The 15,470-nt window shown below is 39.6% G+C and overlaps 1 protein-coding gene across 3 annotated transcripts in view; it reads right to left on the reverse strand.

The window, feature by feature from the left end:
• Positions 1–1,296: 1,296 nt before the first annotated feature.
• Positions 1,297–15,470, reverse strand: part of LOC109030272 (kin of IRRE-like protein 3) — a 616,549-nt gene continuing 602,375 nt past the window's right edge. For 2 of the 3 annotated variants that reach the window (XM_072303753.1, XM_019041151.2), the window contains exons 12-15: positions 14,419–14,736; positions 12,614–12,862; positions 6,377–6,441; positions 1,298–4,189 (exon numbers count right to left, since the gene is read on the reverse strand). In XM_072303753.1, the coding sequence (XP_072159854.1) occupies positions 3,977–4,189; positions 6,377–6,441; positions 12,614–12,862; positions 14,419–14,736 (845 nt within the window). In that variant the 3' untranslated portion in view covers positions 1,298–3,976. Of the gene's footprint in view, positions 4,190–6,376; positions 6,442–12,613; positions 12,863–14,418; positions 14,737–15,470 lie in introns of all 3 variants that reach the window. The other variant, XM_072303754.1, reaches the window with a different exon arrangement.

The raw sequence follows: 15,470 nt of genomic DNA on the forward strand, positions 1-15,470 counted from the left end.
CCCCTCTCTAAAATCAATAGGAATGGACCAATTTGAAAAGCTTGGTGCACAAATCTTCCTTATGATAGTTTGAGTTCAACAAACAAACCGCAAGCACAAAATCGACCAGTGCGGCCGAACCGCGCCGTTTACGCGCCGAGGTGCACACGCCGCTCCCGCCAAAATCCGCGGAATTTTGACGTCCGCGAACGCGACAAGATAGAGCTTCTCTGCCAAACGCATCAGTCGTTCATGTCGCTGACGAAAATCAAGAAAGTTTTTTGAGGAAAATATTAAGGGGCTTACCTCACCTCTCCACATAACCACTCGATCCACAGCAGGTCTGATTACTGATTGTGAGACAAAGAGAACAGCTTTTGGATACCTACCCTCTGTTGAAGTCTTTCAACTGGCTGGGGATGAAAAGTGTTGACGGCTTGTGTAGACCTCTTCCACGATTCGAAAAATGCACTCCCCCGATTCCAGATTTTAGAAATGGTGATAAATGGCAAACCAGACCACCATTTATTCTCTCTCTCTGAAATCTGAACTCGGAGAGTCATTTTTGAATCAAGTGGAAGAGGTCCAAACAAGCCGTCAACACTTTCATCCCCAGCCAGTTGAAAGATTTCAACACGCGTGGAATCCAAAAGCTGTTCTCTTATCTCACAATCAGTATCAACACCTGCTTGGTCGAGCTGGATGATGTGGAGAGGTGAGGTAACCCCCTTATTCTACAAAAACTTCTTTGATTTTCGTCAGCGATGACGACTGAAGCGTTGGCAGAGAAGCCTCTCTGTCGCGGACGTCAATCTCCGCGATTTGTGCGGGAGCGGCTGCACATCGGCGCGATTTAAACGCTCGCGTTTGGCCGCACAGGGTTCCGATTTTGTTTGCGGTTTGTTTGTTGCACTCAAAATATCCTGAAGAGAAGATTTTGAGCCCAAGCTTTTCAAAATTGGTCCATTCCTATTGATTTTAGAGAGGGGGGATACTTACTTATTGAACGCCCCTCGTAAATATTGATAGGAAATCTGCAACGCCGCAAACCGAGATTAGTGACACCATTAAAATATGACTTTAAATGTTACAAGAAGTTGACCTGAAAAATCGGATTCAGTAGGTCATTGCCAAGGGAACTCGATCGGAGAACTTTCGATTTTGACCCTAAAATTTTAATCCATGTAACCCCTGTCAATTTTTCTCAATTTTGGGCAGGAAAAAATTTTTTTAGATTAGTGTTGTAACCTATGTAGTCAGAGGCGTTGAATTCATTTAGCCTGGTCCCCAGCATCGCCGAAGCTCCCTGAGCCGAGACACTTGTTTTTTCCAGCGTTTTTGACTGTCTTGACTGTTTCCAAGGATCGACTCCCATATTAGCCAGTTATGAGCATTAGTATACTCGTGGAACGTTTGAGACCTGAAATTCGGACTCAGCAGGTCATTCAAAGGAAACAAGCGGCATTTTTGCCCGACTGGAGAATTTTTGATTTTGAACCCAAAATTTTAGTGCATGTACTTCGTCAATTTTTCTGGATTTTAAACAGGAAACTGAAAGTAACTTATCATAAATTACTGCCTTTAGTAATGAGAAATTTAACTTTATGAGCTAGAAGAAGTGCGGCCTTTATGATAAATGCGGCCTTGAGGAAGCTCAAAGTCGGTCAGTGATGTCGCCGGATCCCGTTCAGGTAACATGTAAAAAATCAATGCAATGAGTAAAAAGAGGAAATCAGCTTTTTATTCTGTTACTTCTAACATCGAATGCGAGAGTCACATCCATATCTTTAGATTTTCACAACTGTCTATAGAAAATAATTCAATTTTTTTAATTTTCCAAGATAACAATATACAAACAATCTATAAAAGATATTTACAAAAATGTACAAAATTACTTCATTTACATCACTATACAAAATATTAGGTACCTACAGGTAATTTCCTCGGACAGGATCATTGAAACAAATGTTTTTCTCTCTCTCTCAGTTGGTTATTTTCATAAGATTCATCATCACTATCAACTTTTCAAAATAAATATGAGATGAATCTTGCTTTTTTACAGGAAAAACATAAGTTGTGCTTAGCAATACACATGCATATTGATGAATTTATAGTTGTAAATCTTGGCGGTTGGTGTCTCACAGAAGTTGCCACCACAAGCTAATTTTTTTCAATAACAAAAGATCGAGTAGCAAATATTTTGGTTGGTTTAGCATTTATAAAGTAGTACCTAAATCATTAATTTTTGCATAGCAGAGGTTTTAAAATGAGACCTCCAACAGACACCTCGTTTTCAACCACTGAGAGAACCACAAATTGAAAACAATTCCACTAAGTAAAAAGAAATGAAAGAGAGAGGATGTAGTTTAGAGTATTTCTGTGACAGCTTAAGTTACTAAACAAAGAGGACAAAAACAGACTAAAAATTGAGTCAAAAAGCATTCGATGGAATGTAGGAACTTCAAGAGTAATGAGAAAAGAGAACCGGCAACTAACAGATTCATACTTTTAATTTCTAAAATTTCGATTTATGATCCGCCCAACCGTTTGGAGGCACTGGTTTCCACTCTTTTTTTTTGTCAATTTTCCTTGAAAACATTCTCGTCACTCTTTGAATTGGATAATTGAAGTGAACAAAAAATCGAGAGAATAAAGACAAAATAGACCTCCTGTAAAACCAAACGGGCAAGAAATTTTTGGAACTTCGGTGTGAAGTTGAACTAGTTCTCCTTTCAGTGGCTTTCATACAACTTTGAAAAGAAAAATGCATTGGACTTCAGCTGAAGTCTCATCGAAGAGGAAAATCCGATTCTGAAGAATTTGCAATCCACACTAAAAATGTATTCGCATTAAGTATTGCAGAACAACAAGAGGAGGCAAAATTTACACAGGTCGAGGAGCAGAACTTCCAAAAATCTCAAAAAATGCCCCTAAACTTACAAAAAGTCACCAAAGTCGCGCTTGTAAAAGTTTAGTTAAAAAGGCAAAAGTCAGACAAGCTTAATTGCACTGCAACGTTGCAAACTTTCGTTCGACAGTTCATTCATTTACTTAAAAAACGGAAACATATTCGCTTGTAGATTTTGTTGTGAATTTCTTCGAACTATCTATGTAAAATGACTAATCCTGTCAATTCATAAAGATCAAATTGGTAAGTTGTCATGTAAGGCTTGAAACATTGCGTTGCACTCGAGCCCTATGACTCTCACCCCTTCAATTTTGAAATGAGGGGGGGAGGGAGGGAGGACATCCCTCCCCGAATGACATCCCTAGCGGCAAGAAAAAACTTTGGTTAGAGGGACTGAACTTCACAAGAAACACTACAGTTTTCGGTCCTCAAACCACACGTTGCTTGGTTCAGACAACCTGAGTATTTAGCTCAGACAACCGAAGCTTCCGGTAAAATTACGAGCATTTCAACATTGCCTTGCGAAAACTTCAGTCACCTGCCATGAAAACGTCAGTGTTTCTCATGATCCGACGGTTTCCTTCTACGCAAGAATGGTACCATTTCCATCCTTCCCGAGTAGCATTTCTCAACGGAAAAATCGGGATTTATTGTACCTAATGTTATCGGCGATAAAATTAATAGGGTCATCAATGTCTGAGCGATTATCCTCGATCTTATCGGGATAAAATCGCGCTTTTATCGCCCGACAATCTATCGCGATAGAATCGCGCTTTTATCGCCCGACAATTTATCGCGATATTTTGGAACTAAAAATCGCGATAAATGACGATTTAATCTCGATTTCATCGACGAAAATTGATCGCAATTTTTTCGAACCATTAATTGCGATGTGTAGCGATTTAATCGCCATATACCGCAATTTTTAATTCAATAATATCTCGATATATTGCCACCGACAATCGCAGTAACCAACCGATGAAATCGCTATTGATCGCGATCACTGCTACTGGGGCTGATGTCCCCTCCCTAGATGAATCACAAAAAAACCTTAAAATTATGTACAGCTAAATGTTAGATAGGTAACAATTATACGCAGCTTTCAGGGCCGGGAATTGTGCTAGTTATCACTTGGTTTTTCGCCCTGAGAGTTCCGTTGCTCGAGGTCTTTTTCAGGGAACCCATGGAATGAACACTACTTAATGCTATTGTCTGAGGTCTGGATGCGTGCGACGAATCTTGATAGGAGTTCGACGAGGACTCCCCTCGCTCGCTCACGATTGGGCTCATACTTGGAGAGATCTGTAACAAAAATAATTTTCACTTGAGTTTTTACCTACTCAACGGAACTTCCTGAGCCAAGAAACTGATGTTTTTGACCGTTTTTGACCGTTTTCGAGGATTACTCCATTATTGCTCAATTGTGAGCTCCGATGAACTCGTGGAGCATTTCGCAATCGGAGCAAAATCGGACTTGGTAAGTCATTTCCACTTTTAGTGCTTCATTTCAGTCCGATCGAAGAACTTTCGATTTTGACCCCAAAATTTCAGTCCTTGTCATTTTTCCCTATCGATTTGTCTCGATTTTGGACGGGAAGAGATTTCGAGATAATGAGCTTATCCTACGTCCTTTGAGGGGTAGCATCGATGGCATCGGGTCACAAAATGCCCACCACGACATTAATTTTCAACCAAATTTTAGTGTCACTTTGATCGTCTTAAATCCGATGTAATCTTCAGGATCGGTGCCACCAGTACAGGGCCAGATTTATCTACTTGCCGCCCATGGGCCGCCTGTATTTTGCCGCCCTCTTCTCATTCATTTTGAAACATCAATAAAAACCATCAAATGAACGTGCAAGCGGAGGAGGCTTGCATAAGACGCGCTTTCTCGTGTTGAACACACGTGGGAAAGCCCTGTCAACATTACTAGCAAAAGTTCACGGAACTTTACGGAAAAGTTAAGTTTCGTAAACCTATCTCTGTGCGGACAAGGCCTTCTTTTCATAAGAAATGAACGAAAAAATTATGAAAGAACAAACATAAATGTGGATTAATGATTTAACTTCCGCTGCCGCGCCACGCAGACCGCACCGAGTTTGGCGCGATGCGTGAAGTATTCAGACAGTCTTGTAGGCGCGATGAGTTTCACGCCGACCGCTGCTGAACGCACTGTGTTTGACGCAATGCGTGAAGTATTCACGCAGTCTTGTAGGCGCTATGCGTTTCACGCTGATCGCACTGTGTTTGCCGCAATGCGTGAAGTATTCGTGCAGTCTTGTAGGCGCTAATATGTGTTACATGCCGATCGCCGCGCCGAGGGCTTCTCCTTTTCATCTCAAGGCCTCGTCATCATTTCTCTCTAGGTCGCGCCGTTCCAGGCCAAATTGCGTGTTTGGTTTCTCTCTTAATTCGACTAATTAAAGGTGCTCTCTCTTGTATCACTGAAAGATGACAAAATTAGAAATGACTATACTCTCAGAAAATGAGAGATTTTGTCGCTTTCTCTCGTTTGTAATTTTTTTCTAAATTCGATTTTTTTTATACCTACATTTAAAAAAAAGCGCAAAATTTGCCGCCCCCTATAGATTTGCTGCTATGGGCCGTGGCCCATGTGGCCACCCCCTTAATCCGGCCCTGCACCAGTAGGGCGACAGACCCATCAATCAGTACGGGCAAATCACAGAGCTTCTCGCTAGAATCACAAGGTCCGTTGTTATTCACAGGGGTTAGATTAAATCCCAAGCATGACCACGGTAAGTGTCGACTATCCATTTAGCAAACCCCGAAAATGAGAATCAGGTTCACGAGAAAACACGGATTCACATGATCCATCCGATCCAACACAAAAATTCGTGTTTTATATGATGAAACATACACTGGAAAAAAAACACATTGGATCTAGAGTCCAGACTCTTAAAAACATCGATAAGAAAAAATACCTACTCTTGATTCAACCAGAAACAAGCTTAAATCAAGAACCAAGCCTCTTCATTTGAGTGGATTTCCTTTTGATTTAAGCTTAAATCTGATTGAATCAAGAGTATTTTTTCTTGTCAATGTTTTCAAGAGTCTGGACGCTAGATCCAATGTGTTTTTTTCCCAGTGAATGCTAAAAAATTTGAGCACTGAGCATTATTACCTACTCTGAAAAAGGAGTTGTCCTCTGAATTTAAATTGCTCCACCCGAGTGCATTACTCAGATTGTCAGCGCTGGGTCTTTAAAATATTTTGTCTCTGATGAAAATATTATTTAAAGTTCCTCTTTTTATGCCCCAAGTAGTTATTCCAGCGCAAAAATAATAGATCGTAATAAAAGGCCCCCACAGTGAGTTTAAAGAGGCAAGTACTTAGCCTTCAATTTGTAACCTGGAGCATCAAAAATATTTCGAGCGTAAAATATCATCGAAAGTTATAAACTGTGATATTCAATGAAAAATTCCCGCCCGGGGGATATTCCATGGCTTTTTAATAGGATGAAATACTTACAAATGCGGTGGCCATCTTGGAATCACAGAGTGCGCTCTCTCGGTCGAGAATGTTGTCATCTGAAACTGAGCAGAAAATTCCTCATCTGAAAAATTCATTCATGGAAAAGCTCGCACGAGAGCGAAGGGCTAATGAGTGAGGAGCGCCTTTAAAAATGCTTCGAATTTCGGAGCGCTTGCGTGGGAGGAGTGTCTTAACTGCCTCGCGCGGAATCCGGCCGGAATTCATTTTCAATAACATCGGAAGAGTTTCGCGATTGAGGTTGTTCAGCCTGGCAGTTCGCGTTTTTCATCCGGGCTTAAATGAAGAGGAATGCACAGGTTTACGCTGCCGTGCTAAGGAAAAACGCCGTATGAACATTCGAGAGTTGCCAAATTTCCTTCGATAAAATGCTTATTTTTGAGGAAAGCTAGAAATATTTTTCCTTGGAATTTTCAGGGACTTTAGGTAAAATTGCGAACAAAATTATCTGACAAATTGGAGGAAAAATATTTACAAATTTCCCCGAAAATTCGCGATTTGTCGAAGGTAATTTGGCAACGCCTGAAGGTTCATACAGTATTTTTCCTTAGCACGGCAGTACGGGTATCCGAGCTTTATGGTGCGTTTCACGGAAATCATTGCTTGAAAATCTCCGAATTTTATCCTTCAGAGACGCGCTCGGTTCGGCCGTTCCTCTCTCCTGAATTCCTCGTCGAAAAATGGGGACCTTTAATGTGGATTCTGATGAAAATACTGGACCACTAGACAAGGTAAAAAGTTATGCATATTGGTGCATGTGTCTTATTGTCATGGGAACGGAGTTCCCCATGATATTACAATCGTTCCGTTGCTTTCGCTATGGGATTCCCTATACCTCTGCGACCTTGAGCGTTTCGCCCAGTCTCCGATTTTTGGTTGATTTTCCGATGTATCAAAAACCGTTGTATTTTTTAGCCAATCATGTCTCTACGTCAAGTTGTGTTGATTGCTAAAATTCGCTTTCAGCGAGTTTTTTTCCACCTCGAGATGTCGTGTCTGACTGGTAAATCTGCGCAGAACCACGAAGTTCCGTTTTTAGGCAAATTCTTTTTTTTGGGAGGTTCTGATTGGTTATTTTTCGCCATCAGTTTTCTGTTCGTTGGTGCAAAAGATCGCCTACCTCGTTGCTCTTGAGAAGCCGCCATTATCCCACCTCAAATTTTACAAATAGAAATAAAGAAATTATAACTATTGTGCAAGGTGGAAAACTGCTCTGGAGGACCCGTTACGGATATATGAGCCAAAATCGGAACTCGATTGATTGATTTATTCCATGAATACAGAAATATTGCCTCAGCTTACTGCCGCGATGGCAAATGCCTGCTGATATGAACCTTGAGACACATGATAGCATAGGCAAACAATGTCTCACAGAGAAAGGCGCTTAGCTCATTTCTCCAGAAGCTACGAAGACGCGAATCGCCGAATCGCTCAAGGACAACTCTTGTGATAAGTCCCGCCCATCGTCCGAGTCTTTTAAATGCTATTTTTTCCCGTCCTTTCGCTGATCTGTGATAGCCTAGTCGACTGAGGCGCCCCATGTTTTTGATAAGGTGCGGGCAATAGGTGATCGGGAGTTCGATACCCGGCGATGGGAGATAATTTTTAATGGTTGTATTGAATGTTTTAGACCAATCATCAAAAAATAATTAATACTAGATGATAAATGTACGAACATTTTCTCGTGAGTTAATATGTTAAACAAAAATACTGGAATATACCTCCTTCATATAATCAGCCACATGTTCCCCCAAATTAATGACGTTATTTTCTTTTTTCAATAAAGTTAATTTGCATTCAACGTTCGTAAGTTAAGCAAAAAGTACCTATTGATACAAATAGAAAGACATGAAAATAGTATGTCTAACATTTCAGTTGTTTTTTTTTTTATTTATTTTTTGTTTTTTTTGTTTTTTCAATAAAACAAATTGACTGGGACTAGAATCATTGTATCTCTGAAGACAAAAGCTAAGTTTTTTGATACAGAAATACTAATATATTCATCCTTCATATAATCAGGGAGATGTTGACCCAAATATTGATGTATATTTTCTCTGTTCGCCCAAATTAATGATGGTATTTTCTTTTTTCAATAAAACTAATTTACATTCCACGTTCTTAAAGCAATATTTTCTCCAAAACTCAGCAAAAAATAACAATTTATACCTACGCAAAAAGTAAATAAATAAATAAAGCAATGACATGAAAGTAGTATAGGTAGTACACATCTAACATTTCGGTTACATCTATTTGAATGAAAAAAATGGCAACTTAGGAAGCACATAGGTCACTTATCGACGGTGAAACTACCAAACCACGTATCTCGGTTTGCGACGTCGCAGACTTCCTGTCATACTTTATTTTTTAAATGAAAAGCTACTTAACGTCCAGTCTTGAAAATTTCTGTGATTTTTCCTCTTCGTGCGGAGAAAATTCTGTGAAAATTTCAAGGAATGATATGGATTTGGTCTACTTCAAAAAAATAAAATGTGAGCGGAGATTTTTAAACACCGCAAACGAGATACGTGGTTTGGTGGTTTCACCGTCGTTATGATGCGTATTCGGGCATATGCGTAGAGTAAAAATATCATACTTTACGCCGAAAAAACGAAACTGAAAGTTAAATGCGTTAACTTCCAAAAACCATGCATAATCCAACGAAAATAAATAATTGGTAAATAACAGCTTTCTTGTATGCAAAGAAAAAAAATTAAAAATGTTAAAAAAGAGATGTCGACACAAAATTACATAGCCCCTTCAATTCTGAAGATACTACAAACGAACTGTACCTACCTTAAAATTTTCATATCCCAGAAGCAAAAGTTCCCATGACCAATATTGCTATCGCTAGCGATTGCAAAAACCAACTTGTTCAAAATTTCACGTAAAACACGATTTGCGCAACAGAAATTACTGAAATCAACTCCTAATGTTTCTTGACGCGAGAATTCAAACCTCCCGCTCATGGAAACGCAATGATCTACGCGAGTCAAATCGCGCACTAAACGCTCGACGTCTCTGTGATATGAAAATCTGGCAACCTCAATCTTAACACTTCAGCTCAGCTGTAGCAAGTTTTCATGGTTTGAACAACACAGCGTAGGAAATAAAAAGGGCTCGTTTGAGAGCCCAAACCGTTGTGGTACGCGATTGGACTCACGTAGAGTATTGAGTTTCTTGTGGCCGGGCAATTCAAATTTACCGTAACCAATGTAAAATAAAAACGTAATCATCTTAGTTAGGAGTTGATTTCAATAATTTTTGATGCAAGAATCATGTTCTGCATGGAATTCTGGTTAAAAATATGTATCCGAATGTTAAAATTCGTACCTTCTCTAGTGGTCCATTGAGGAGATAGGTGCACGAGCCGAAGGCCATTTTAACAGTCATTCTTTAAACATCTCCTTTCCTAAGGAGACCCCACCGCAACGATGAAATTCCCAAACCACGTATCTCGTTTGTGATGTTTAAAAACTTCCTTTGATGTTTTATTTTTTTTAAAAGGTGAACAAATTAAAATCATTCCTTGCAGTTTTCATAGAATTTCCTTCGCACAGGGAGAAAAAAGTATAGAATTTTTTAATGATTGAAATTAGGTAGTTGTCCATTTGAAAAATTAAGAATGTCAGGAAGCCTGCAACGTCGCAAATCGACATACGAGGTTTGGGAGTTTCATCGTCGATATGCCTTACACTGTAATAAGGGAAGTTTAAGATGTCATAACATACTTATTGTGAAAGCACTGCGATTGTTTAAAAGCGTTGGTTTCAGGAAATTCCATCAATAATTTTTTGTCCACCTGTTTAATCCAGTAGTTTACGTCATCGCGTAAATTAAGCTACAGTGACTTGGTCCAAGCGTTATATTTTAGTCCGTGCGTAAAATCATATTGACAATGTTGAAATGAGAAAATTGAGAGGGAACGAGGTGTTCGTTCCCTCGTTCGTTCATCTTTTCAAATTGTCATCGGAGAATATTTGGTTTTATTTCTATCCTTAAAATTTTTAATATAAAATATACCTTTTTTTTAAAATGAAAACTTCGAGAATGAAATTTACATTTTTAAGACGTGGTAAATATTTGTAAATTTTTTTTTAAAGCGATGGCATCGATATTAATCTCAATGAGCCGTAAGTGTGTTGAAAGAAACAACACATAAATGAAAAAAGACAAGAGGGGGAAAAAACCAAGAAGCACGAAATCTTTGGTTTTAACCCTTTTTTACATCAATCTTTTACAGTAAATTTTGAGCGTTCGATTGCGCGTGCACCACGCTGTAGCACAGTAAAAGCACAAAATATAAAATAAAAAATTAAATCATTAATCAAATTGAATCATTAAATTTGACACGGAACCACCTTAATATTTTAAAAAAAAAACACAGTATATTTTCCTTAAAACATATTTTTTTTTCATGAATGTAAATGAGAGTAATCCATGCGGAGTGTGCAAACATCTCAAAATCATAAGTTGAAAAACGCTGACTCCGCGAGTTTAAATATTAGAGCCGAACACAGAGCGGAGCGGCGTGCTGCCAGCGCGACACGCGCACTGGCGCCTACAAACCTAACAGGATACTTCACGCATTGCGCAACGCGTGAAGTATCCTGTTAGGTTTGTAGGCGCCAATGCGTGTGTCACGCCGGTTGCCCTCGCCCGCCGCGTCGCAGCGCGGCGTGCCACAGCACTTCAAGCAACTATTTCACAACAGAGGTGTTGCATAGTATCATACGAAATTGCAGGCATCCTTTAAGATTACGGAGTTTTCCTTGCAATATAAATCAAGATACTACGGCACAAAAAAAGAGCGGCATTCCAAAAACTCACTAACAATAAGTCCTCGCATCCACTTATATAAGCATAATTTTTGAATTTCATTAAAGGAAACAAAGATTCGATTTAGGCAGAAACACTCTTGAGTATGCGGTTAAGAAGATTTTATTTTGAATCAATAATAAAATATCTAAATGAAAGCGGGTCTCTGCTTCATCTTTTTATGTAAGCATCTTTTTATCCTTAAACAAGTATTAGTTTCTTTATTGATTCATGAGGAAATTTTCTCGGCGGTAAAATTGAGCATATTTCTGCTCGAATCAAGTCGTCTTTAAAAAATAGGTGTGCGGACAAAAGATCGTTGACAAAATGTCCTATAACCAAGGCGTTAACCCTAATTTAAAAAAAAAAAATAAGAAAAAACCCTGCATTAAACTTTAAAATTACATTTCATCTTAAAAAACCATCGATAGAGAGATTTTGAGACTCTCCTTGAAAAATAGAATCATTGGTGCGGAAGTTTGCTCTGATTATTCCACTGCAAGTTCCGAAGTGAATCAATAGTTTCGAAGGATTTAGGAAACTTTTGGAAAAGTGTCGAGGAAGCAGTGAGCAACTTTCGCCAGAAGATGCCACACCGAATTAGGAATGGTTATGAGTGCGGAATACGCGGGGTTAGCCCCAGTCTGACAGACTCGAAGCAGGTACAGAACTCGTAGCACGAGTCAGATGCGGGTGCAACAGAACTCGGAAGAAAAAGAAGAAGAAAAATATGATATAATGATGATGATAAAGATGAAGAAGATCAGAAAAGATTAAGGAAAAAAAGGAGGAGGGAGGAGAAGAAGAAAAACAGTGTAAAACTAAGAAAAGGAAGAAAAAACGGAAAAACGAGACACATTGTCAGAAAAGAGGAGGAGAGGGAAAGAGAAAGAAGAAAAGAAGAGGGAAAGAGAAAGAAGAAAAGAAGAGAAGGAAAGGAAAATGAGAGGATGAAAAAGAAAAAAATTAAGACAATTTTCTCTCTCTTCCCCTTTTTCTCTTTTCTCTCCTTTTCCTCTCTCTTTTCAAACTTCTTCCTCCTCTCATTTCCCTTTCCCTCTTCTTATTCTTCTTCATCTTCGTCTACCCGTGTCTAAAAAAGTGGCGTGGCGTAAATGAATGATTATTGATATTTCCCCATTTGTAGCTATGGTAAAGAATCGATTATTAAGGTGTTCGATGCGAAGACCCTGTTAATTGATCCTTTTCCATAGGTTCAAATGACAGATCAATCGATAAATCGCAAAACACGCCACGACGCCACCGGTCTAAAAGACTCGAGTCGTCCGACATGGGTAAATAGACGAAGAGAATCGAGCAGATATAGTTCATTCGGCTCGCGTGGCGCTTATTGCATGAGCAACTTTTGAAGGCGTTTTGTGAAAGGGCAGGAATACGTACCTCGACTGAGAATATCCGGCTGTTTGGGCTCCGGCTTGAGCTGATAGGAGATGATATACCGCTGATCGTCTCGGTTGATCAGCTCTAGTTGCTTCGTTTCGTGGTGCAGCTGATGATTCAGTTGCTGACGGCGTTTCGAGACGATCACCATGACAACCAGGACGACGATGCAGAGCGTCGCAGCGGCCCCGATCAGGAACCCGGCCATCTGTCCCAACCCGAGCTTCGAGCTCCCAGACGGCAGCCATTCTGAAATTAACATATGAATTTAGTATCTTCCCTCAGCCGGATGCCATAATAATGGACAGTAGCATTTAAATTGAATCCATCCCAATAATCCCGGAAAAAACCGTTGCGACTTCAGTATGACATAGAAATCAGAGAAAGGATTCTCAACTTTATCTCTCTCTTACTCATTACATCAATGACTTTCATCATTTTTCAACGTTTTTGTGATGGATTTTCACAAAAAATCCTCAAATTTTATGTCATTATTACTCAATATTAATACTATGATACGTTATGGTTCAGTTGGTTCTGTATACGTTATCACGACTGTTATTGGCTTTCGAAGACTCAAACTAGGGTTGCAATTTTACTGGCTTTCAAAATTACCTGATTTTCCTCCAAATTTTCAGGAGTGTAGACCCCTGAAAATTTGGAGGAAAATCCATTGGCGGAGATTTTCCGCCCCGCGGGCGAGGCTAAAGGGATTTCTTGAGGAGGGCCAGAGAAACCTCGTTTAGGGGATGTAGAGGACACTAAAAAAACCCTATTAAGAGCGATTTGCAAGAATTCCCCAGCTCCCAAGGGAAGTTCGGAGAATTTCCCTGCGCTCAAAAGGGGATCCAAGGGCCCTACCTCGGATACTTTTGAAAAATTGGGACTCATGAGCAACTTTGAGCTGTACTGTATTTATCAACAAATTGATCGAATTAACATTTCAATGGTGAAAAATATGTCACACACTCATTTATCCCCTAACATTTGTTGAGAATTTAGAGGAAGGGGGCAGCCCCCTACTCCATATCAGTCCCACCCATGGGGGTCTAGGAAAATAAAGTTTGTTCTTCGGCCATCTATATTAGAGATATCAAAAACGTAAAAGTTCGACTGAAACGATCTGAACAAGATTGCAAATTTTCGGCTATCCAAATTATAAATGCTCTGCCTTGGAACATCAAACAACAATTCCGCGATGGTGAAGTAAAATTATAAATGCTCTGCCTTGGAACATCAAACAACAATTCCGCGATGGTGAAGTAAAGAAATTCTTCAATTTACTAAGAAATCTCCTCTTGACCAAGGCATTTTATGATTTAAACGAATTCCTGACTTCAGCTGTTGAATAACATTCTACCAACGACCACTTAATTTAACATTTTCAATTGTAATTTATATTTTTAATTGTTGTATATTGTAATTCCTAGTGTTTTTTGACTTGTGACATAGCTCCAACAATGGGGCTTCCGTGTACGTAAATCGACGGTGAAACTACCAAACCACGTATCTCATTTGCGGTGTTTAAAAATCTACGCTCGCATTTTATTTTTTTGAAATCGACCAAATCAATATCATTCTTTGAAATTTTCACAGAATTTTCTCCGCACAAAGAGGAAAAATCACAGAAATTTTCAAGACTAGACGTTAAGTAGTTTTTCATTTAAAAAATAAAGTATGACAGGAAGTCTGCGATGTCACAAACCGAGATACGTGGTTTGGTAGTTTCACCATCGATATATAATAAATAAATAAAAAAAATATATGCTTCCAGTGACGTGGGTTAAAATGAAGGAGAAGCTTACCTATCCGCCTCTCGGCATCCCTGAGGACGATCTCCTCGAGGACGTAGGGCTCGCCTCGGCCCTTCTGGTTGGCGGGGTAGATGATGAGCTGGAGGATGTCCGGGATGTTAGTGAGGGAGGCCAGGTCCAGGTGGAAGAACGGCGACTCGGGGTTGCTCAGGTTCAGCCGAAGACGCATCGAGTCCGAGTCGACCGCCTCCAGGTGGAACGTCTGCGGCAAACCGCCGTCGTAGCCGGGGGCGCACTCCACCTCCAGCCAGTCCCCGGACGCGTTTACCGTCGAGCGCAGCGTGCAGTTCCGCACCGCCGACGGCCGCACTGCAACGAGAAAACAACATCAAATCAATAACACTTAGATGAAAAACCTCAGTGGAAAAAAAAAATCACATTGGATCTAGAGCCCAGACTCTAGAAAATATTGAAAAGAAAAAATACTCTTGATTCAATCAGATTTTTGCTTAAATCAAAAGGAAATCCGCTCAAATTAAGAGGCTTGGTTCTTGATATAAGCTTAAATCTGATTGAATCAAGAGTATTTTTTCTTGCCGATATTTTTAAGAGTCTGGACTCTAGATCCAATGATTTTTTTTTCCTCAGTGTAACACTTAAATGAAAAACCTGGGTGCGACGGTTTACTAGGTGATCACGGTTGAATCAGAACTATCCTATTTTACGGTCTAAAAGTCTAAGTGATGATGATGCCTTATTATTTTTTGCATGAATCTTGTGCAAGTGCACAAATAAGACGATTTTCAATTGAAATTATGTTCGTTTTCGATGAGTTTTTCTCACTGCCTTGACAATGGACCACTAGACAAGGTACGAATTTCAGCATTCTGATGCATGTTTCTTAACCAAAATTTCACGTAGAATACGATGCGCACAACGAAAATTGCCGAAATCAACTCATTACGAAGATATTTAATGATTCCTGATGCGTGAGTCCAAACCATCCGCTCATGAAAACTCAATGCTCTACGTGATTCACATCGATCGCTAAACGTTATCATGACAGTCTCTGCGACATAAAAATCTAGCAACCTAAATCTTGA

The sequence above is a fragment of the Bemisia tabaci genome, chromosome 8, assembly GCF_918797505.1.
Source record: "Bemisia tabaci chromosome 8, PGI_BMITA_v3".
NCBI lineage: Eukaryota > Metazoa > Arthropoda > Insecta > Hemiptera > Aleyrodidae > Bemisia > Bemisia tabaci.